Here is a 24,950-nt window from a genome sequence, read left to right as displayed (position 1 = left end):
AACAGATTAACACAGTGATCATGTCCCATCAGAAGATGATGGTCCTCTTTATTTTATCTGCATCCTATATGCAATTTATTTTTTTTCTGGGAAATATTTTGAAAAGCAGGTATAGTAAGCTGTTTTATTTTGTCTAAGCAAATTCAGAGACACTATATAGTTCTTGAATTTATTTTGGGGTTGAAATACACTTTTATGTGATTGTTTTATTGTGGATAGAACTTTTGATTGTTACTTCTGTACTGTTTTTTAAAGACCATCTCTTGTGAGTAGTGCTTCCTTTAGACTTACACACACAATGCACACATGCATGCATACACACACATAGAAATTGAGGTGTGCAGAGTTCCTTAACAGCTAAATTAATAACACCCCTGTAATTGGAATGCAACAGAACTCAAATCCAAGAAGCAGTATTATTTTCCAGAGCTCTTTTTTTCTTCCCCTCCTTATTTTGCTTTTCTGCTTACATTTTTGATTTGATGGGAACAATTTTGTTATTTGGGAGGGAAGTTTTTTTTTATAGTAAAAACATTGTAGTGTTAACACATAGATTGTTAGATGTATATTTTTGTGAACCTGTTTTGAAAATGACTATATAGTTCTTAGTGTGTTTTATTTTTGGGTGCATTGTAAGTAGTTAAGGGCTGTCACATGCTTTTACTTACACTTAAAAATTAGAAATTATTTTTCTCTAATAATTTTCATGTGTTACTCCCAGCAAATTAAGATAACAATTAACAATGTTAAATGTTCAGCATATTTTTTTCTGGTGATGTTCCTCAGGCTCTATTATTATCAAATCCTCATGATGTAGAAGCATATGTTAAAAGCAGTGTTAAACGATTGATATGATTCTGTTTTCTCTGATCATTTCTAATTTGCTTTAATATATTTGAGACTATTGGATTGACGGTGGTTTAAATATCACCTTCAATGTGTATAAATAGTCTGTGTTTAGTTGAGTATTGTCTAGGATCTATGTATCCACACCATTGATCAATGCCTCCGTGTTCCCAAAATGGTTTTCATAGAGTAAATGCTGAGTTTACACCACCATTAAAGCTGTTTCATTAGAGACTTTCTATAAATATTTACCTTGCATTCTAGTTTTTGAAAACAGATGATCTCTCACATAATTAAGCTGAATTTTTTGTCTTATATTTATTATGTTTTTGAGTGATTTTGCTCAGTTGATGAGTGGTTTTTGATTCTCATTCCCAGTGTTACAGACTTGTTCCTTCTCTGCTGTACCAGTGATTGTATCTGCTAAGATGTGCTCAGTGCTACTGATACAAACATTAGCCTGAGCTTGTTAATGATTGTGTTATAACAGTTGCAAACAGACTTCTCTTTTATGTGAATACAATTGCTAAAACACTGTCTTTCATGTAATTGTGTATGCGAGTATATTGCAGACACTACCTGTGTATTAGCAATTGCTTTCAAGACTTCCATTTAAGGATAAGGAATATGTTTATGTTCTATATTTTCTGATAGTACTCCCTTGAAGAAAATAATTATCTTACTTAACAGAATTCTTTAATGGACAAGCCAAACAGTTTAGGTTGTGTATCTTCAATCCAGATATGATTAAAAGTGAGATGAAATTTGTTCCACGGATACATTGTTATTTATCTTTTAGAATATGATATTTTACTTAAAAATATTTGGTACTGTTTTAAGCACTTTATCTCATTTAGACCTCAAGACACCCTCAAAGTTTCTATTCTATGGCCATTCACATAAGAAGGGACTAGAGGCAGACAGTAGTCAGGCAACTTGCACAGAACCACAACTTGGTGAAGTGCAATTAGGAGCCTGGGCAGTCTTACTCCAGAGCAGGTTATCTCGTACGTAGTCCTTTTCTTTGGCTGAAAAGTGCTTTAAAGGAGCTAATGGAGTCTCTATTTAGAATGCTGACCCACTGTCACCTTAAAAGTGTTACTCTATTCTTTAATTTTTTGGATTTCCCTACCTTTATCCTAACATGCAGTTTTCAGACGTTAGTTATCTTTTTAAAAAATATAATGCTTTTTTGTATTTATAGATATGCCTCTTCATGTCCGACGAAGCAGTGACCCAGCTTTAATTGGCCTTTCAACTTCCATTAGTGATAATAATTTTTCTTCTGAAGAGCCTTCGCGGAAAAACCCCACACGCTGGTCAACAACAGCTGGCTTCCTTAAGCAAAACACAGCTGCTAGCCCTAAAACCTGTGACAGGAAGGTAACCATTTCTATTTTGTATTAGTATCAATGATGAATGTCAACTGTTGACTGGATCCTTTGCTTCTAGCACATCTTCACTATGGCCCTTTGTGTGTGTACTTATCAACTTCTCTGTCAAAGTCGAGATAACTTCCTGTTTTATGTTGCCTTTGCAGTTTCTGAGAAATTTCATGCTATTTATACATTTATGTATGTATCCGTTTTTTTGAATAGATAATATATTTATGATTAAAAATGAAAACTTCTGACATGCAATGTGTTTGTCCTTTGTGTTTTTTGAAGAAAAACTAGTCATCCTGTTTTTCTTCAGGGGCAGTCCTCTTACCATTGCCTTTTTGCATGTCCTTACTAAGATATTTTACACATGTATAAGCAGATATTCGTATTGATTTATGTGGTGCATTAAAGAAATTATAACATTATGGACTTTTAAGGATGAAAGTGGACTCCACAGTCATTTATTCTAACTACTCCATTGATAATTTTATCTTCCTACAGAATGGAAGTGTACTGTCTGGTCTTAATAACATTTTCTTCTTTGACCTAATTTATTTCAGTCTGTGATCTAATTTATTTAGTCTAAAAAATAAACTTTATTTTAGTTTATTCTGTTTTTTTCAATTTGTTTCTTAATGCTCTTCGTCATATATTCCTATAGAACTCTTAACATCCTATTCTGTTTTACCTCTAACTTTTTACTCGATGAGCTTTAAGCACTGTTTGTCATTTTCACTCCTGAAACTGTTGAGTGTCAGTAAATATCTGTTGAATGAATGAATGAATATTTTTTTCAATGCAGACAGCAATTGAGCATCATGTATATTGAGAAATGTAGAACTATACTAATTACATATTAATGTTAAAATGCATATAGCTTATGATTTGCTTGATTTATCCTTTGCATCTATGTGAAAATACCTGTTTTAAATTTTTTTTAACTTGGTCTTGCATTTTTACAAACTCTTCTTTGTAGTAGTTCATTTAGAGGGAAAAATACTTAGAGTACCTAGAGTACCTTAACTGAGAAGAATCTACCAGGAAAACACAGTGTACTGTGGTCGCTAATGTTTTGGAATAGGCATTTAACTGTTAGGCTCACTCTTCTGAAATATTTTATTATGTATTTGATGAGGAATCAAATTGGAGTATCTTGCCATTGAGATTAGCTTGAAATTTTAGAATGCTTTATCATGAAGTAGACTATCTGAAGAAGCAGAATCCAATTTATGAAAATGCCTCATGTAATTTAATTTGTGTTCAAAATAGACTTAATTTACATGGATATTTACAAGTATATAAACAAGTCAAGTTGGCAATTAAAAAAAATTCATTACTTATTAAAAAGGTTTTCCCATTGTTTAAGGCTAGTGGGTCAGGCATGCCTGGGTGCCTCAGTTGGTTAAGCATCAGACTTTGGTTTAGGTCATGATCTCCCGGTTTGTGAGTTTGAGCCCCGCATCAGGCTATGTGCTGACAGCTCAGACCCTGGATCCTGCTTCAAATTCTGTGTCCCCCTCTTTCTCTGTCCCTCTCCCACTCACTCTGTCTCTCTCTCAAAAATAAATAAGCATTAAAAAAAAAAAAAGATAGTGGGTCAAAAGGGTTTTCTTTTTAACTCCTTCAGCATGTTAGATATGTGAGTCAGCTTCACTTGCGGAAAACAGAACCACAGTAGCTATTTTATTTTATTTATTTTTTATTATTTTTTTTAATGTTTATTTATTTTTGAGAGACAGAGAGAGACAGCATGAGTGCGGGAGGGGCAGAGAGAGAAGACATAGAATCCGAAGCAGGCTCCAGGCTCCGAGCTGTCAGCACAGAGCCCGACGCGGGGCTCGAACTCACGAGCTGTGAGATCATGACCTGAGCCAAAGTCAGATGCTCAACCAACTGAGCCACCCAGGCGCCCCCCACAGTAGCTATTTTAACATGAGAGGACTTAATACTGAGAAGTGCTTTCTCAGAAAATCATTGAGGACCATCTGAACGATGCAGTACGGTGCATCTGCCCAGGAAAGAAGCAGAGGCTGCGGGGCAGGAACCTGGGATCCTGCCCCCTGCATCTGCCTGTAGATGCTAGCACCCTGCCTCTGGGTGTGCTCACCCTGTCTCTTGTCACTTGTGAAGCTTGGAAGTGAACCCAGAAATGCCTCAGAAAACTCCATCATCTATCTCGATACCCAGGCTTGCCACCAGCAGCAGCCCAGGAAAATTCAGCCTGTTTCATAAGCATCATTAACATTTCAGGCTGTTGTTTCCAAATGTGCAGAATGCTGTCTGTGTCCAATCCTTATCTGCAGGGGAGGTTTAAGAAATGGACCTTAGCCTTCTGGTCCCGGCGGCGTGCTGTGAGAGGATTGTGATGCGCACTGCCAATTAGTCACCTAACTGACTTTTTGTTTTAAATAACATATATCTATCATTGTCAAACATTTGGAACTCTAGTACAATAGAACAAATTCAGCAACAACCAGTATGAAGATATTAATGAATACACACCATATGCACGTACACATACCCTCACACACATATATATACCCCCACAGAGTTGGAGTCATACTATGTCTACATATTTGCATTCGTATTATTTATATATTTTTTCATATCATAGTGATTTTCCCTGGTGTGAATTTTATTGGAAAATATTTTTAATTTTAATTCCAATATTTTATTGGAAAATATTTTTAATGCCTGCAGTATATCTCACTCTAGAATATACTATAATTTATAATTCTCTTACTGTTAGATATTTATACTATTTCCATTTTTTTCACATTATAAATATAAGTGTTGTGAGACAAACTTGAATGTACTTTTGTTTTAAAAATGGTTATTTACTCAACAAGCTTTTTTTTTCTTTTTTTAAGTTTATTTATTTTGAGAAAGAGAGCATGAACAGGGGAAGGGCAGTGAAAGAGGATCCCAAGCAGGCTCTGCACTGTCAGCGTGGAGCCCGATGTGGGGCTCAAACTCATGAACTGTGAGAGTATGACTTGAGCCAAAATCAAGAGTGAGACACTTAGCTGACTGAGCCACCCAGGTGCCCTTCAACAAGTTTTTTTCTGTATGGGGCAGCATTTAATGTAGCTAATGCCCACAGTTTCTGATAGGAAAGACCTTGATTTACATACGTAAGTTTATTTATTTTGAGAGAGAGAGAGAATATGCAAGCAGAGAAGGGGCAGAGAGAGAGGGGAGAAAGAGAATCCCAAGCAGGCTCCATGCTGTCAGCGCAGGGTATGATGCAGGGCTTGAACTCATGAACTGGGAGATCATGACCTGACCCAAAATCAAGAGTCAGACCGGGTGCCCCTACATACGTATCTTTAGAGGAAATAATATTCACATTCAACACACATAAAGGATAATGTGTAATGAATTTGTCCTTTGAATTATCATTCGTTTTACTTTTCAAGCACCCATTTTCTAAGCTTGCTGTCAATTTTGAGCTATTTGAATTATAATCTGAGAGATTTTCTTTCTTTCTTTCTTTCTTTCTTTCTTTCTTTCTTTCTTTCTTTCTTTCTTTCTTTCTTTCTTTCTTTCTTTCTTGTATGTGTACATCGGACTAAATGCTATCTTCTTTTCGGTTATAAAATGACTTTCTGTATTTTCAGTATTCAAAAAGGATACTTGGAAGAATGCATACTTGCTGATAAGTATTAACTTGATTTCTTTCTCTTGAGGCCATGAGAGCTCACCTATTGCTGGGCAATTTCAAGATATGATAAATCTTTACGAGTATGTGGTAGTTAGGTTTTCTGTGTAAATGCATGGAAGTAAAGGAGTTGACGATTCATAGTCTTGTGATCCATTGATCTCTAATGGCTAAAATAAGTTGATATACTTGTATAACTCATCTACAGAGCTAAGTGGCTTCTATTCTTCCAAGTTGGTAAGTAAAACAAACAATTTTACAATAATGTCACCAATCAGTTGAAATCTCTTATTTCTGAAGTAGGCAGTTTCATTCTGGTATGTTAGAATGATGCTGAACTCGCTCCTATGGATTCAAAACCAAGATGGGAGGTGAAGTCTTCCCAGTTAAAGTAGTCATTCCACTATAAAGTTTAGAGGCCAGTGAAGACAGATTTTGGTGTTGTAGAGACCTCAACCAGGTGAGAGCTTGGAGAGGACAAAGATTCTATGGGCTTTTAGATCTCTTAAAATCCCTCATACTTTGATTTGGAAGTAAGATATAAAAGAAAAGAGAGTCTTGGCTTGTAAAAAAGTTCTTGGGAACATTGTCTCATTCCTGTTTCCCAACATTTTGTGGCTGACTGCCTTTTTCAACTCTTAGAGAACATTTTACTCATAATTAATATGGAAAGTATATTGCTACAAGATGTATTTTCATTTGAGATTTTACACGTGCTTAATATTTCATCTTGGGAAAGAGTATTTCAATCAGTGTGAATACTTAAATCACTTTGCCACCTCTTTGGTCACCCTTAGTAAGTCATTGTCCCTGCAAATAAAGTCTAACTAGTATGTGGAGAGCATTTGATTCATGCCATCAAGAACAATGTAATGAGGCACTTATCAGAATCAGCCTACCATGAAGTTCAAGGATAAAGTCTATGCATTATTTCATTGTGTATTGGTTTTAAGCAATTATTCCTTTGCCCCAAATACTGAGAGCTGTTACTTTTCTAAGTGATCTGCTCCTTCCCCCCACCTGCAACCAAATAAAGTTTGTATAAGTAGATAAAAACAAAGGTAGCATAAAAAAGCATATCTTGGCTAGTTCCATGAGATGTTCTTACCTATTAGGGCAAGGGGAAGAAAGTGATAAGAGAACACATTATATTAGCATCAGTATCTTTTAAATTTGTATTATTTTTAAGAGTTCTCTTTAAAAGAGACCTTGGAATGCTTCTGACACCCTGGGTTTATTTGTTTGATTTAGTTGCTTGGCATGTTTGTTATGTTTCCCATCCTCCTGATATGTACAAACTCTTGGAAGAGTTGCTGTCTTAATTATGTCTTTGTCACCTCCCTTTCTGTTCCATGAGAAGAGTTATAGGATCTTCTTTCCTCTAGCTTTAGAAAAATATTTACATAAACATTTTTGTAGTATATTTTAAGATTCCCAAAACAGTGTTTTTCTTATAATACTACTACTTTCTCTTTGCATTTATAAAGTAATGAAAAATATAAAGAAGCAAGTAAGTAATTTGGAATTGTGTAGATGAGTAATATTGACAGTTCAGTGTATTAACTTGGAACTCTGGAGCATAGCTCCATATAGCTGGTGGCTGTCCTTATTACCAGTGGGGAATCATCCAATGAGTATAGTTTAATTTCCTGCCTTTTCCCCTAATTCTTCTTATATTGAGAGCATTTTCCCATGTCTCATAAATATAGATAGCTTGCATAATGTTCTTTTATATACTGATTTTTTTTCTTGTAGTTGGTGTTTATTCATTTTCTTTGGTGATTTTCCTATTGCTTGACTTTTATAGTTTGCCAGGTTTTTTTGTTTGTTTGTTTGTTTGCTCTAATAAGTAGCCTTTAGAAGTACCCTTCAGAAAAGATCCTTATATATTAATTTATGTTAACATCTCTGATGATTTTCTTAGAACAGATTCCTGAAGTAGGCTTATTTGACCAAGGAAATGAGTATTTTTTTTTTTTAATTTTTTTTTTTTTTCAACGTTTATTTATTTTGGGACAGAGAGAGACAGAGCATGAATGGGGGAGGGGCAGAGAGAGAGGGAGACACAGAATTGGAAACAGGCTCCAGGCTCTGAGCCATCAGCCCAGAGCCCGACGCGGGGCTCGAACTCACGGACCGCGAGATCGTGACCTGGCTGAAGTCGGACGCTTAACCGACTGCGCCACCCAGGCGCCCCTGAAATGAGTATTTTTAAAGCTACTGATATTCATTTCTCATTAGTTCATGACTAGTAAAGTGTCAAGTACTTGTGTTTTATAAAGCACTGTGAGAAGTCCTAGATGGGATGAGCTATGGAATGAGGGAGAATATAAAAACAAAGAAGCAAGGGGGTACTGTTCCTGAGCTCTGGAACTTACTGTCTTAGTGTATAGCTTAATAATTCCCATTTGGCTGCGCATCATAATCACCTGTGAACTTTAGAAGGCAAAACACACTTATAGCCATGGGTGCCTTTGTCCATGTCAGGAGATTTGTGTGTTTATTTAAAGCTGCTTTGCTGGTTTTAGGGCACAGTCTTTTTCTTTTTCTTTTTTTTTTTTTTTTTTTTTTTTTTAGAACTTGAGTCTAGCTGAAAAGGAAAAGTGTGTTTATTTGCCTGTTAAGATAGGGTAAATAAGAGTATTATGGTTTTTGAGATGTCTTCTTTTTAGGTTCATTTTTCTATCATGGCAGAATAGAATCTCACACTTAGATTGCTCAGATTTATCATTTTCAAATGAAAATCAATTAAAATGAGTTTTGTTGAGTTTTAAATAAAAGTATTACAAGAACCTATTGAGATAGTGGATCCTGTCCTGTCATTGGCAAACTAGAATAGGAAATATTTTTTCTAAATAGAAGCTATGGTACCAATAATGTACCTGTCTATTGTTCCTTGGTATAATGTCCCCCTACTCCCAATCTTAGTAAAGTGCATTTGAATACATAGAGCCAGGACACCAAATTCCCAGTATTGTGTGAAGTCACCAATGCTAATTCAGTCACAAGGAATCTTCAGAAAATGCCTACTCCTTGTTTTATTCAGTCAGAAAACTTTGGTAATTGCCAGGCTGACAGTATATTAGCAATTAACATTGACTCCTACTTCATGGTAGTCTACCATAGCTGCTTCCCGGTCGTTCATTCATTCATTCTTTATAGAGTCATAGTCTACATTACCTATTTGTGTGCTTTCTCATCCCCTTTTCAACCATTCAGCTTCTTGGTCTCTGCCTCTCCTTTATTCTTTCTAATGGGTAAGGCCAATCACATTGGTAAATTCGAATATACTATTTTATTTTCAGGCTAGTACACTTGACCTGTTGGCTATTGAAAAACGTTATCTATCTTTTGGTATTTATGAGCCAACCATAGATGGTAGCTAGTTATAATAATCATCTAAAAACCTGAAAGGATGAGCTGAAATCATTCCTTGAAACCACACGTTTCCTCTGTGAGCGACCTATAGCTGTGTTTAATTTTCTGGGGCATTAGCTTCAAGGGAGATCCAGCTGAGACTTAGTTGTTAGGCTATTTTGCTGCAACATTTGTATTTCCTGTTAAAGGCCTCTGAAACTATATATTTCACCTTTCTGTTTTGCAAATTAAAAGATCTTCATCTGACTACAGTACAGTTGTGTGCTTTTAGTAAGTGATGATTATAATCATTTCTACAGTAGGCCAGCTTTAACTGCCAAGCTCCCCTAGTCGGAGTTGTTAATAACCTAGTCTCATCTATTTCTGTGTCACATTTAGGGATATAATCTGTCTTCACTTGCTTTGTAAATTATAATTTGTATTCAAAGTTATACAAATCTAAGGTGCCACTGAGAAAAATTTTGAGCCTGACTGTGGTATTTTTAGAGTTCACAAACCACTCCAGAAATATAAACCAAAGTAATGTCCCCATCCTTATTAAACACCCTCAAAGTTACATAGAGTAGAGAGGGAAATGAGTATATTACTCTTGTTTTTCTTGAGTTGGGGGAGAGGACTAGGAAATTGCATTTTATATTGAACAAAAATTTGCATGACTTTTATATACTTAAAAGTTTTTTGGCCTTATTTCATCCTTCTAATAATTTTTTTAAATGTTTATTTTTGAGAGAGAGAAGGAGACAGCGAGCAGGGGAGGGGCAGAGAAAGGGTGACAGAGACAGATGATCCAAAGTGGGCTCCAAACAGATAGCAGAGAGCATGATGTGGGGCTTGAACTCACCAACCCTGAGATCATGACCTGAGTCAAAGTCAGGCATTTAACTGACTGAGCCACCCAGACGCCTCTACCTTATTCATCTTTTTAACTTGGTTTCATTTCTTAATTTTTGATACTTCAGCTAACAAACCTAGTTCCTTCAAGTCACAAAGTTGGATGCAGTCACTTCATGTCCTGTTGTTAACAAGAAAAGCGTAAGATTGGAGTGCCCAGGACTGGGCACCCGCTGCTTGCCTTCTAGCTGCTTCAGCAACTTTGGCTTTAATTTGCATGTGTTCTTGGGGCATGCGTTCTGGCCTTCCTTTGGAGAAATGCATTTCAGGCAAAGGTTTTCACAGTGTGGAGGTAGAAGTGGTTTCCATCTCTCCCATCTCTAACCTGTATCTATTTTTGAGGTTTTTGATCTTTACACATAATGATGGCCAAGGTATTTTGAGTACTTGCTTCTTGCCAGACATTGTGCTTGATGGGTCACATTATATCCCATTACCCTCCCCCTCTAACATGTAAGTGTTATTGGTGTTCCCATTTTACTGATGAAGAGATAAAACCTTTAAGAGTTTAATTTTTTTTTTTAACATTTATTTATTTTTGAGACAGAAAGAGACAGAGCATGAGCAGGGGAGGGTCAGAGAGAGAGGGAGACACAGAATCCGAAATAGGCTCCAGGCTCCGAGCTGTCAGCACAGAGCCCGACGCGAGGCTCGAACTCACGGACCGTGAGATCATGACCTGAGCTGAAGTCAGACACCCAACTGACTGAGCCACCCAGGCACCCCAAAACCTTTAAGAGTTTAAATAACTCACCTAATAGTTAAACCAACTGTTCAGTGATAAAGTTGTGATACGAACCTAGATTTTCCAGTTTCAAATCCCATGATTTTGACAAGTATGCCACCCACATCCCAACATATTTACAGATTTTATACATTCCCCAATGTTCATTTAGCTGAGTATTTTAAACTGTAAAATATTTCTTAATAACCTTTTCATTTTTATCTCCTCTAGATCTATTATGCAATGCATACATGAATATAAGAATAATGAGCATGTGTTTCTTATTATGGCTGGCATAATTTTTTAAAACCTATAAGTTTACATTATATCTTAACATCTTCGTCTTAAGTAAAAATATGCTAGCTTCATTAATATCTCTACTGATAATCTGATTCTATTAACTGATCTCCATTTGTGTCACTTTTTTTGAGGAATTTTTTGTGTTTATTTTCTGTAATCCTTATGATTGATATTACTATTGTTGTTGTTACTGAGAATTTATATATGCAGCCCTCTTCTTGATATTTTATTGTGCATTGCTCAAAACAGCTAAATGACAGAAAAGTAAATAATGATATAGTTGGATTATAATACAGAGACCAAAATAAATATACATAAGACTATACTGATACTAATACATGATTAAATGAAAAGTAAATGGGACAAAAGGGACAAAGTTTCTTACAGAAGAATTCTAAATAATATGTGTAATACTCTCTCTCCAGAAAGCTTAACTCCCCTGCTCATTTAAAAAAATTTTTTTTAGGGGCGCCTGGGTGGCTCAGTCGGTTAGGCGGCCGACTTCGGCTCAGGTCATGATCTCGCGGTCCGTGAGTTCGAGCCCCACGTGGGGCTCTGTGCTGACAGCTCAGAGCCTGGAGCCTGTTTCAGATTCTGTGTCTCCCTCTCTCTCTGACCCTCCCCCGTTCATGCTCTGTCTCTCTCTGTCTCAAAAATAAATAAACGTTAAAAAAAATTAAAAAAAATTTTTTTAATGTTTATTTTTGAGAGAGAGAGAGAGAAAGAGAGAGAGAAAGAGAAAGAGAAAATGTGAGTTGGGAAGGGCAGAGAGAGAAGGAGACACAGAATCTGAAGCAGGCTCCAGGCTCTGAGCTGTCAGCACAGAGCCTGACATGGGGTTCAAACCCATGAACTGTGAGATCATGACCTGAGCTGAAGTCAGATGTTCAACCAAGTGAGCCAACCAGGCGCCCCTTAACTCCTCTGCTGTGGAGGATAATATTTGTTTCCAAAGAAGAGGGGATTGAATATGTGGAAAATACTAACTCTAGAGTGCAGAAGTGGCAGATTCATCTTAACCAAGTGATCAAGGTGAACATCACTAATGATAAGTCATGATGATACCATAAACCCTTGAAATGATATGATGGGATGGGCACATCATCTCAGTGGAGTTTTCCCCAAAACTTGTAACTCCACTGTAATCCTAAGAAATCTTCAGACAAACAAAAACTGAGGAATATTCTATGAGGTACCTGACCAGTATTTTTCAAGAATATTGTGGTCATAAATAACTAGGGAAGACTGAAATACTGTCTCAGATTAGAGGAGGTTAAGGAGATATGAGGATTTTTAATATACTTTGGGATCCTGGCAGGAAATAAGGACATTAGTGACAAAAAAAATGGATGGATTGCAGATATATCTATAGTTTAGTTAATATTATTGTATCAATGTTGATTTCTTAGTTTGGACAACTATATCAAGGTTATGTAAGTTGTTAACATTGGTGGAAGTTGCATGAAGAGTACATAGGAACTGTGTGTACTTTTTTTTGCAACTTTTCAGTAAATCTAAATTTTTTCCAAGTTTTTTAAAACCCAGCTTTACACGGTGAATTGCATCACCCACAGTTTCTGCTGCAAATCATAGATGAAATTTAATTCGCAGGTGATTGCAATGTGCAGAACTAGGATTCAGCCACAGGTTTCCATGAGCCCTCAGGCACACCTGGTCATTCCCTGAAATGTATTTTTCCTCTTTGGAAATGAGTTATAATAAAAATTTATCAATTGATTTTATTAAGTACTGATTGATGGTTGGTACCCTTCCCCATGACAACTCTGAATTTGAGAAGCATTTACCAGTTTTAAACATGCTGCATTCTCATGGCTGGATACTCCCACTTTGTCCTTAAAGTTTTATTGAGACATCCTAGTGCAGCCACTGTTTTGTTGTCACGTTATTGAGATTGTTAAGGTTTTTGGGGGAGGCAAAGGAGGGGAGTTTCAACAGGAATTACTCTAAAATTTCACAGAATCACATTTTCTTTTTTTTTGATTTTTTTTTTTTTTTTTTAATGTCCATCGGGTTTTGAGAGAGAGACAGACAGACAGACAGACTGATAGACCGACAAAGCACGAGCGGGGGTGGGGGGGGGTGGGCAGAGAGAAAGGGAGACACAGAATCTGAAGCAGGCTCCAGGCTCTGAGCTGTCCACACAGAACCCAACATGGGCTTGAACCCACAAACCACAAGATCATGACCTGAGCCAAAGTTGGACACTTAACCAACTGAGCCACCCAGGTGCCCCTCACATTTTCTAAAGTTATGATTTGCAGTTATACTTTGGAGACAAAAATAGTTTGATTGACAATTAATATCTGGCTTAGAGAACATGCTTTTTCCACTGATGGAGTTGGACAAAAGGACTTAATTGTTTAGAAGTTTGAGCTATCAATTTCTTTACGCTAAATGCTTTTCATGAGGAGATGATTCTCCAGAAAAGTCATTATTATTGTAAGAGAAGCCTAAGTAGGATGGGATTATGATAAGTGAAACTAGTTTTTCTACATTTTCAAAAATGTCTCTGTGGAGATGATTTACCTGAGGAGACAATTTCACAATTAAGGGAAAACTTTAAGAAAGTCAGATTGTCGACTATACCTAGGGACTTGCACAGAAATTTACTCACTTGTTCTGCTAACCTACCCAGTTCATTGAAGTTATGATAATATAAGAAGTACTAATATTTACATTGGTAGACTAGTTATATATGGTGCAAGTATCTCGATTTTCAAATTTTAGTCATTTCTTTGAAATTAAGGTGAAAATCATTTAGGTAAATATAAAAGATTTACATCACACATTTAGATAATGTGTAATACTGTAGATATTTTAGAATTGGGCAACTACTGTAAGTATTTTACTTTCTCTCCTTCATCCCCTGGCATCTGCTTCCTTCTTCTCTTAGTATCGTACAAATTGATCCTGATGCAAAATGCTATTGTTATTTATAATTTTAGTTTGGCGATATAAGTGTTTAAAGTTACATGTCTTTGAAAGAAAATGAAATCTGAATAGGTATTTTTTGCTGTCAAAATAAAAAAATATGTAGCACTTCCTAAAATGTTTTAAAATTGTTTTGGATTTAAATTTGTTTTTCAGAGTCAAGCAGCATTAGTCAACTGTTGCTCTTCATTTTTATTGTAGATTTGGAAAATGAGCCAGGCTCTTCAAAATGTTACCTGATCTGTAATATTTATATTTTATTTTGTTCTCATCCACTTGCCTTTGTTGAAAGAACAGTGTAAAAAATGGTGCTCTTGTTTTCTCTATTCCTTATACTTGCTGATTGTGGAATGCTTGTGGCTGTATGGCAATTAGGTGGCTGTGTTGGTTTTTAGGAAGTGTTGTGCACGAAATGAAATAGGAACTCCTGTTATTACTGCTTCCCTTTTCAGTTCTGTTCTTTAATTCCTCAGAATTCATATGGAGATAATGTTTTCATATTTGAAAAAAGTTAAACTATCCTCTTAGGCTACCTTCTCCTTGTGCTTTTACAGATGTTTTCATCATATAAAGGAGATAATCCCAGTTATACCTGGAAAGAGATCATTTTAATTTAAAACCATTTTAAAGCAAACATTTTACTCTTGATTATTCCTAAGACTATGCAGTATTTATCAATGAGTCGACCATCTCTCATGTAAATATAAGTTGTGATTCAAGATTATATAATGGTTTTGCCCCTAGTTTATATACAAGAACTCAGTAGATGCTTTTCTGTTTGGATGGGATCCTTGTGTAGGAATGGCTAGATATCAGAAGTTACCATCATTACCCAGGCAAACTACAGTACCCGGTTAGATCAAGAATGAGGGTTGGAAGTCTCATTACTCAGAAATTGGGCAGCCAAGTGGGTAGGTATAACCATGGAAACTGGTTAGTTCTCCTCATCTCCACCAAGCATTTGTTGTAACTCCTCTTAACTTCTGTCTGCTTTTACTAGATAGTAAGAGGTTAAGCTGGATCTTCTCTGCGTTTTCCTTCCAGGTTTCAGATTCTGTATCTAAAGTTTTTCATAGCATTCTGAACTGTGGAAATAGATTAAAATGAAAACAATTGAAGAAGTTGGTTCGAATAAACAGGCTGTAAGAGGCTGAGTTTTGCTGATCTTTTTCCTCTTAGATTTCCTTGTCGGCTTCATGAACAGATCTGGTGGCTTAAGAGCAATCTGTGCTCTCATGGTCACCCCTGGAGACATCATGGCCGTTGTAAAACCTGCATCTCTTTGACATATTTGGCCAACCCATTTTCATACCAGATCCATAGCCTAATGCAGATACATGTTCTGGGGGCTATTTTTCTTATCTGATATTAAGACTGTTAATAAGGCACTGGCCATTTGCAGGTTGTGAAATAAAACTAAAACGTCATACCTGTGGTCTTGTCAACCTATCAACCTGAAGGATTTACTATGTGACAGGAAACTTATTTGCAAATTAATTGTAATTTTCAAATGTGTGTTTTCTATATTGAGTTCCAAACATAAATTTTTTTCCCTAGCATATTGAGGATTTTTGAGTGTCCCACTGATCTAAATGTAATGCTATGATCTGGAAGCTATGTGTCAGAAATCCTGAAAAAGATATAAATTATAGTTCAGATTTTTCAGGTCAGAATGAGTTTTAAGATGTACCTTTAACATTTCAAAGAAAAAAAACTAATAAAATTTGATGTGTATTATAGGAAATTTGATTTTGTACATTAATAAAAAGAAAATCTGCTTGGATAAATTATTTTCAATTTTTGTTACTAATTCCTGTTCAAAATTTAACTCAGCTTAGAAAGAAAATTAGAGATTTAAGATAAAAGATATATTACTTAATGAAATTGGAGACACAGAGATGCTCTAATAAATGTTTTGGCATTCAAAATCTCTACATTTTGATCTTTTCATTTTTAAATTTTTAAAAGTTGTAGTATAATCCAATGTTTCTTGTCACACATTGTACCACACTTTTGTAAATTAGTGTCAGTAATGATACTATCAGTAACGATACGTAGTCTACTAATAGAATTTTATTTTGACAAAAAATGTATGGATGTTTGAATTTCTTCTTTGTCTTATCATAGTTTTGTTTGGAATAGGAGCAAGTTTATAAACACTCTTTTTTTTTTTTGGTCTCTTCCACTGCTCTCATTAATGATTATGAATGTGGAAGTAAGCAATTATCCAAAAGGGAAGTAGGATGTATCTTTGTACCAGTATTTATGCTTATTTATATATACAGGAATTAGAGGTAATATGGGTTTAGCTAATAGGGGATGAATTGCTTGACTTCAGTTCAACTACATTGGGGCATTCCGTGTAGGATATTGGTCACCATGGATTTCAAATAATGCCTTTTCAGTTCATTACACTTCAAAATAGCCATGTGTCTAGGGTAAGTGGTGATAATACTGTGTTTGGAATAAAATCTTATGTTCTTTATTTAAAAAATTTTTTTTCCACAGGCATGTAGTTGGTTTAAATTGATAGGGACTGCCAAATTTTCTGCCTTCATCTACAGGTTGGTTATTGAATCTGTAAATTTTTGTGTGAGTCAATTTATTCCCAACCCCACATCTCTCTGTCTCTTTTCTCTCTTTCTCATTTATTATCTAGAGAATGATTTGAAGGTCAGAAAAGTACATTGAGAAAATCCTATTTATAGACCATTTTATGGTTGTTATCTTCTGCTATGCTTTAGCCTTGGCATTGCTTCCAAGGTTATGCTCTGGTGTAGCCATCAGGAGGCACACAAGGTAAACTCTCCCCAGAGACTGAGAATGGGTCTGCCACATTGAATCAACAATATGATTACTGATGATTTTAGCAAGCTTCATGTAATTAAAAAATCCTGTCATAATTACTAATTTCACTTGTCTCATAATTTCAGTTTAGACATCCTGAAAATGGTTTCTTTTGTGTGTGTGTGTGTGTGTGTGTATCATTTCTTGGGAAAATGATAAAGCAGAAAATGGAATTCTCTTTGACGAGAATTACAGATTTGAAAAATAATTGTAAATTTAAAATCTGAAAACTGCATGGGACTGTTTGAATCCATAGGATGCATAGAAGGTACAAAAAAGAAATTTATATGCATTGAGTGTTTGGTATGTCAATATATGACACAATTCCTAATGATTTTTAAAAAGGTATTTGGAGTTTTTTCATTGAAACAAAGTGGAACTGTAGTTGGGTTTCTTTTGCTAACATAGAAATATCTGTTACTTCTATAATGTTTATGAAATATTCCCATATTTCTGCAACATGGGATGTAGGCTTGCCAAGGAATCTGACCATCAGCTAAGTGGCTGTTTCTGAGAGATAAAGCCTTGGAGTTGGAGCTTAGTATGCCAGGAATAAGCTTCTACCCCCAAGGCATTGGGTGGGTTCTGTGTGGTTTCTCTTTATTGAATTGTAATTGGCTTGGGGAGGGGTGCTGGGGGAGAGAGGACAGTTACTTTCTCTGCCCTGGAAGAGATTTACTGCATAACCAGGGTACTGCTACCAGGGAGTAGCAAATTAATATGCATTTCTCAGCCTGGGTGGCTTTTTGACACCTGATGATATGGCAGTACATTTAGATGATAAGGAAAATCCCTGATCACAGTAGGAACATCTGTTTTTTTCTGGCAAGAGGGAAAGCAAAACTGAGAGGCTGTTTGGGACAGCCTCATAAGTGGAGGATTAAAATTGTAATTAAAAGGGAGAGTAATTCCTTATGGTATTTTTCTTGTAAAAATTTTTAGATAAGGTAGTAGTGGCTTTACTATAATAGGTTATTTCTTGTCATTAGCAAATTTAATAATCGTTAGGATTTTGTATGTTGGTCCTACTGATAGATTTTTGTAAGTCTGAAGAGAAGGATTTCTGTTTTTTGCTTTGAAGTTCACCAATGTATGGAATGGAGGCATTAATTTTTTTTTTTTTTTTTGAGGCACTAATTTGATCATAGAATGAAATAGATTTAAAGTCACATTCTCCAAGTTTTTATAAATACAGCTCTAACTTGTTGCAAAAATATTAATGGCAAAAATTTTGTTGGTTTGGTTTTCCCTTTAGGTTGGGAAATGTAGATTTTACAAATACACTTAACTTGAAAATGTTGACTTTTTTGTAGCTGACTAGAGTCTGATCCATGAAGCATATAGATAATCTTGCATAGACATAGTTCAGGCTACCAGGTTTTTAAAATCATTTACACTGAAATAAATGTTTTTAAGCTGAAAATAGTATGCACTGTGTACATTTCAATGGAAATCATGAATATCCAAGCATATATCGTTAAAGAGAAATTATATTGTGTGTTATGATGTTTACTAGTGCAATCACATTGTAAATACAGAATCACAACTTTGTAGGACTATAATCTTTGTATGAACCTGATCCAAAGTTCTGGATTGTGAGGAGAACATGTGTGAAATGCTAGTAGTACCTGCATGATACTATCAACAAAGTAAAATATATATTACATAGTGATTAATATATTTTAAAAACTCTTCAGTTTCTTGATCATGACTAAGGTTACTTCAACTGGACTTTTTCATACATTATAAATTAATGTCTGAATTCATTATTGACATTACCATAACAATATTGAATTAGAGAAACTTTTTTATTATGAGAGGTTAGTATCAAATTTGTTTTTCTTATCCATTAACTACTCAAAGTTGATTTTATGAATATAAAACTGTGGAATTTTTCGGATGGAGTTCAAAAGGACAGATTTTTTTTTTTTAATCTTTAGCCCTTATCTCCCTTAATAAGATTACCTTGTGTTGGCCTGCTATATGAATTACATGTCATAATTGATGTAAAAGGAGAAATTTCACACTGCTTTTTAGATGCAATTGGAAGTAATCATATTATCCACAGATATTGTATATTGTAGGTGTGACATTAAATTGAAATAGACCTATAACAGTGGTATATATCTTGTAGTGTAAACCTAAAAGTACAATTATTATATTTCAGTGAAAATGATGCCTTTTGAAAGCATGCCCTTATCAGTTTCTAAAACAACTTGTAGACATGTTCTTTGAAAAGTCTGGGATTCTGAACCATGTGAAAATAGGACATACAACAAATATCCAAGAAAAAGCCTTCCATGTTGGTACAGGCTACTGAGCTAAGTGCTTGAGTTTAAAGGTGAATGGTGATCTTCTGTTTAGGTTTCACTGTAATAGTGGAAATAACAATCCTAAAAATTAACTAAATTATAAGTTAGAACTATAATTAGAAGTAAAATTAGAATGTAGTGGTAACAAAAAGCATGACATTATGAGTTCTATTGAGAGAGAGTCAGGGAATGCTTCTTAGAGAAAGTAGCAGTTGCATTGGGTGTTAAACACTGATAATTTCACAGAAGAAATGTTATGGGAAGCTAGGTTCAGAAAGATCATAAGTGAAGGTGAGAAAGCCTGTGGCACAGCAAGTGTGATTGTGTGAAAGTTCCTCTGGTCTACCTGTAGTGTCTGTCCGTGTGTGATGTGTTGCAACACACATTTTAGAAAAATCCTCTGTGGAAAGTGTAGAGAACATTGTTGGAGAGGCTAAGGCTGGGACCAGCCTCCAGTTACAAGGCTGCTGTACTCATTTCAGATGAGAGACAAATTGAAAGTGGTGAAGAGCATGATGAATATTTTTCAGAAGAGTGCCAGAATCGAGAGAGGAAGCGAGTTTCATTTTGGATCTATTGATTTGGAGGCATCTTTGGGATGGTCTAATGGAAATTTAGATCATGAATTCAGGAAAAAGTTGTGTTGGTGACCCATGCCTAGAAGTTGTCGGGAGGGACGTTTAGAAAGTAGACACTTTTTGAGCTGGGCTAAGGAGGGAGTAGTGAGCAGACCATAGGTAGAGTCAATAAGGGCCATTTCAGTAAAGAAGAATAATGATGCAGATTCAAAAGGAATCAAAAGGAAGTTCCCAGTCACACACAGGCTTCTGGACACCAAAAAAGTGAGGATTTTGCATCATCCAGTTTCTTCATTTTAAAGATCTATTTTTCCCTTTGCAAGTGGTATTTTGTCACTGTGCAGACTTGCAGCTCACTATCAACTCTTCACCTAACAGGTTTTAGCATCCATTGATTAATAACTTATTTCATTAGGGGCTGAATGCGGTGATTTTTCTAATTGTATTCATTATTCGGTTTCCATTATTTGGCATTCTTCTGAAATGACAAGCTTCCCCTCATCGACTGGCACTGTTGCTTTCTCCAAAATATAGTTCCTACTGAAAAGGCAGAATAGATTTTTAACGCTTTCTATTTAATTATTCATTTTCAAAGTAAAGGGTTGGTGTAATAATCATCTCTAATGGTGGAAAATGAATAGAGAAGCCAGGTCTTTAGTCCATGATAGCAGCCCCAAGATCCTTGATATCAAAATTTTATTTGTGTTTCTCCAGACTCTTAATCCTTCTTCACTTTGCGGACATCTACGATTCTGTCATTGGTAAATTTACCCTCTCTGACTTACTTGAATTTCTTATAAGTCAGATAATTTTGCTTTGTTCTGAAACTATCATGCCCAAGTTTTAAGGCAGGGATCTTAGTATTTGGAGATACAGTGAGCTCTGGTTTCTTTAGTTGCTTTTTTCTTTTCTTTAGATTTTGTCTATGTCCTCCACTTATTTTACCATTTCCATGTTCCTGTAAATAGGGTGAGTCCCTAATTCCTGGCGGCGGAGCAAGATCCTAATCTTGCAGCATTCTGTGTGTGTGTGTGTGTGTGTGTGTGTGTGTGTGCACGCGCGCGCGTTTGCTTGCAGTTCTATGCTCCATTACCAGTTTCTTGAACTGCCGTAACCAGACCTGTACAGTTTTTCTAGTAAAAATTAGTTGCCCTTAATGTTCAATGCTATCAAGTTTTTAGTTTATTTTTTGTAGGTTAATTAATAAGAAAGACTTATAAAGTTTCATACTGAAGTTTATACTAGTTAATATTTATAGGTTTAAAAAGATTTTTCGTATGCCGTAGTATTGGCATAGGTCCAGCACCATCAATTCATTTTTAAGCTTTGTTCTCTGATGGAATTTATGAAGGAGCAGAGAACACCGTCTTGGTCTCTGGCTAAGGTCTATACAATGCCAACCTATTGTATTACACTTCTTTGTTTCTATGGATTCGCTGCTCATAGGGCTTAAGTAATGAAGGATAAGAATCAGTCATGTGTATAATGTATACAGCCATATTACCCTTAGCAAAGTTATTAAGGAAGATATTTTGGTACTTCTCGTAAAGTGGGATACTGCTGTAAGTAGGTCAAAGGGAGGTTAAGATTTAAATTTGTTCTTGTAGGAGATATTTAGATTTAATCGTTGAACTAAAAGTTTGACTTCTCTGACTTATCCTCACCTTCTCATTTCTTTTTAGAACATTGAAATTAAGTTTTGTAGTCCAAAAGCCAAAGCAAATTGCTATAAGTTATTGTTTCAAAGAACAAAAATTAAATAGCATTTGGTTGCTTTGGGACTATTAAATATTTATCAACTAACTAGGTTTTTATGTAAGGGCCTCACTTGCCATATGCATGTTAGGGTAAACTATTATGTATCTATTATGTACCATGTATTGAGATAAATTTTTTTCTTTATATTTAAATTAATGCTTACAACTAGCTTGTGAAGTAGGTAACAGAACAGTCTAGAGAATCTTAAGTCTTGTGCCCAAAGTCACACAACTACAACGATCTAAATAAGGAGCAAATTCATTAGTCTTTCTTATTTTAAACATTTTTGGTGAATTATAGATAGTATCTCCCAATATTATTGTAAGATTAGAAAGAAGACAAAAGGAAAATTCCATGATTGAGAGATCATAAGAATCTTGGAGAGAAATACTTTTCATTTTCTGGTGCATGTAATTGGTTGGCCTGGGGAGATTGATTTGGGAGGGAGTACAAGGTCTATTGTTTCGTTTATTGTGTGCATATGTGTGTGGCTTCCTTCCCTGCTATAGTCATTAGACTCCCTCATCCTAGACATATGACTATATTCATGAGGTCTAATCTGAGTGAAATGTCCTCAGTCAACTATTTTGTATAGACTCAGAAAAAATATTTTAAACATGCAGAATCAGTTTTCTGCTACTTTTGAAAAACCCAAGTACATCATTAATTTGCAAGGTCTGGTTTTTTACAAGACATCTTTTTGTCTCTTTTTGAATAGAAAGATGAAAACTACAGAAGCCTTCCACGGGATACTAGTAACTGGTCGCACCAATTTCAGAGAGACAATGCTCGGTCATCTCTGAGTGCCAGTCACCCAATGGTGGACAAGTGGCTGGAGAAGCAAGAACAGGTAACATAAATTAATCCTTCTATGTGTGTCATAGACCTAACTTCCTGGCCCATACTCCAAAAGATGTTTCCCTGCATCACAATGATGATTAAAGGTAAATTATTCTAATAAACTTTAGTTAAATTCCAGGCTGTATGTCAGAGTTTGTGTAACATAATTGTAGACTATTTCTGTGGTGGTCCCCAGTCAAAGATTTCTCATAAGTGGTTACAAATATTTGCCATAGATTCTGGAGTATCCTGATTTCAGAGTTTGTTATGTTGTTAAGACACAGACATTTGGCAGTGAACAGTACAGTTTATGAGTTGACTTTCAAGACCACTTATAGGTTCTTCTGTTTATTTGATAGGCAATAATCAAAGGATCTGAGGAGGCAAATTGAAATGTTCTGTTTTACCTGACTTCACTTTAGAAGAGAAGTACGCTATAGTGGCATTTCAGAATTTAGATTGTTTTGTAAGGTTCAGGGACTTGACCCTTTCATAAATATCAATAAACTATTTTAGGTTTGTAAGGTTTTAGAGTTGCTCAGTTTACTCCACAGTATAGCCATCTATAGTTCCTGAAATCAGAATTGTTTATCACTCAATATAATAACTGGTTCTTATCCTGGCAATAAACAATCACTGTTAAGACACTTCATATGAAGACTGAGAATTTATCCGGTAAGTTTGAAGTATAAAACATAAATTTTATAGTGTTGTTGTATAAAGTCTTAATTCTTTATTGTTAGTCATAGTGTTTTCTTGGAAATCCTAGTGTTTTCCTTGTAGTTTTAATAATTTTTTATGTTAAGAACACACTAACTGTGGTGCCTGGGTGTCTCAGTTGGTTAAGCATTAGACTCTTGATCAGCTCAGGTCTTGGTCTCAGGGTCACGAATTCAAGCCCCACATTGGGCTCCGTGCTAGGTGTGGAAGCTACTTGAAAAATAACAACAACAAAACAAAAACATACTTATTTCGTTACTTTGTCACTTATTTTCTCTAAAAAGTTCATATAGATGGAAGACTAGGTGAGTGCTCAGAGAATGTTTTGTTTCAATAATTTCTAAAATTGTTAATAATTCTGTTGCCTAGATACTGGAATAGCTGTTTTTCAATTTAGATTAATGATGACATTGGAAAGAAATCTGAAATGTTTTACTTAATTCATCTTAGTGTATGTTTTAAGCCTCCTAAAATAATTTTGTGTGTGGGGGGGTGTGTTTGAATATGAAATAGTACAAAAGTCCAGTTTGCCTATGAAACAATGGATGGTATCACAAACGTGCTGATTTTTATCATACCGTAAATGTTAGAATATAAGCATTGTGTGATGGAAATAATTTTAAATAATTAAAAAACCACGGAAGCTCTACTTAGGAAAAACATTCTTTTCTTAAACAGATTTTAAACTTATTGTTGTCATTATTACATTTTCTCTTTGAAGTAAATATTTTAAAGAATTAGATAGTTTAGCCTGGGCCTGGAGTCAGACTCGCTGGTTACCAGTTATTTACCATAAATGACCTGGTATACTCATTTATTGAATGGGTTTAATCCTAGAACCTGCTATATCCACTGATGTTATACCTGCCAAGGGGTTAGAATCATACCTGCTTGGTAGCCATAAACACTGGGTGTTAATACACTTGTTAGAGAAAAAAATTGGCTGCCAAGAACAGAAAGTCTCGATTGTATAAGAAGATACTCATTTTTCATTTAATAAGAAATCTGGAGGAAAGGCCAGTTGGGGATTCAGGGGAACCTCATTGGGGATCCAGATTCTCCATTTTCTGGGAGCACTACACAGTGCCTCCTTGGCTGTGTGCTCCAGTGTGTCCTTTCCTGTAGAGCCTCAGCCATCACATGCTTGCACGGAAGAAGAGGAACAGTTCCTTTTTATTCTGCATGGCTCTTTTTGAAAGCAAATACACCTTTCCCACAAGCCCCTCCCCCCACCCAAACAGATACCTTTCATGTTTTGTTGTCTAGCCTTGTATGAATTGCTTGTCTATTTCTAAATTGAAGGGAGCTGTTGGTTTAGACTAGGTGAGCTTGATCTGGAGCTGGGGGGTGTGGGAATGGTGGTTTGTCTTCCTGAAACGCAGTTGCTGATCACTGAATATAGTCAGGGTCCCATTAAAGCAAGAAAGGACATATAGTTAGCTAAATGTGCTAAATATGACTATTTTTATTACAGGATTAGGAGAAAAAAATGGCAGCCAGAGTTTCTAAAGTATGATATATTTAATTATATTCTAATAATGTAACTTTTACCATTGTGGTTGTAGACCTGTTTTTAAGGAAGTAGTATAGCTTTTCTTTGTAATTTTGGTATAAAATAGTTTCTTTTTACGCAAAATAGTTGCATTGAGAAGCCACAGAGTTTTTTTCTCAAAAGACCAAGGCTTGATTTTCTTCTGTTGAAGTTATTTGAAGCAGTTTTTCCACAATAAGCAGGTTTTTTAAAAATTGAGTACTTCCTTA

General features: G+C 35.5%; 1 protein-coding gene across 29 annotated transcripts in view; it reads left to right on the top strand.

The window, feature by feature from the left end:
- The window catches only part of PARD3 (par-3 family cell polarity regulator), a 674,940-nt gene that overhangs the window by 310,682 nt on the left and 339,308 nt on the right, over nucleotides 1-24,950 (top strand). For all 29 annotated transcript variants that reach the window (XM_045466945.1, XM_045466943.1, XM_045466952.1 and 26 more), the window contains 2 exons: nucleotides 2,051-2,229; nucleotides 22,348-22,479. In XM_045466945.1, the coding sequence (XP_045322901.1) occupies nucleotides 2,051-2,229; nucleotides 22,348-22,479 (311 nt within the window). The remainder of the gene's footprint in view (nucleotides 1-2,050; nucleotides 2,230-22,347; nucleotides 22,480-24,950) is intronic.

This window comes from Leopardus geoffroyi, chromosome B4 (genome assembly GCF_018350155.1).
Source record: "Leopardus geoffroyi isolate Oge1 chromosome B4, O.geoffroyi_Oge1_pat1.0, whole genome shotgun sequence".
NCBI classification, from domain to species: domain Eukaryota; kingdom Metazoa; phylum Chordata; class Mammalia; order Carnivora; family Felidae; genus Leopardus; species Leopardus geoffroyi.
The sequence above is the reverse complement of the archived record's forward strand: the minus strand, read 5'-3'. Positions and strand labels throughout refer to the sequence as shown.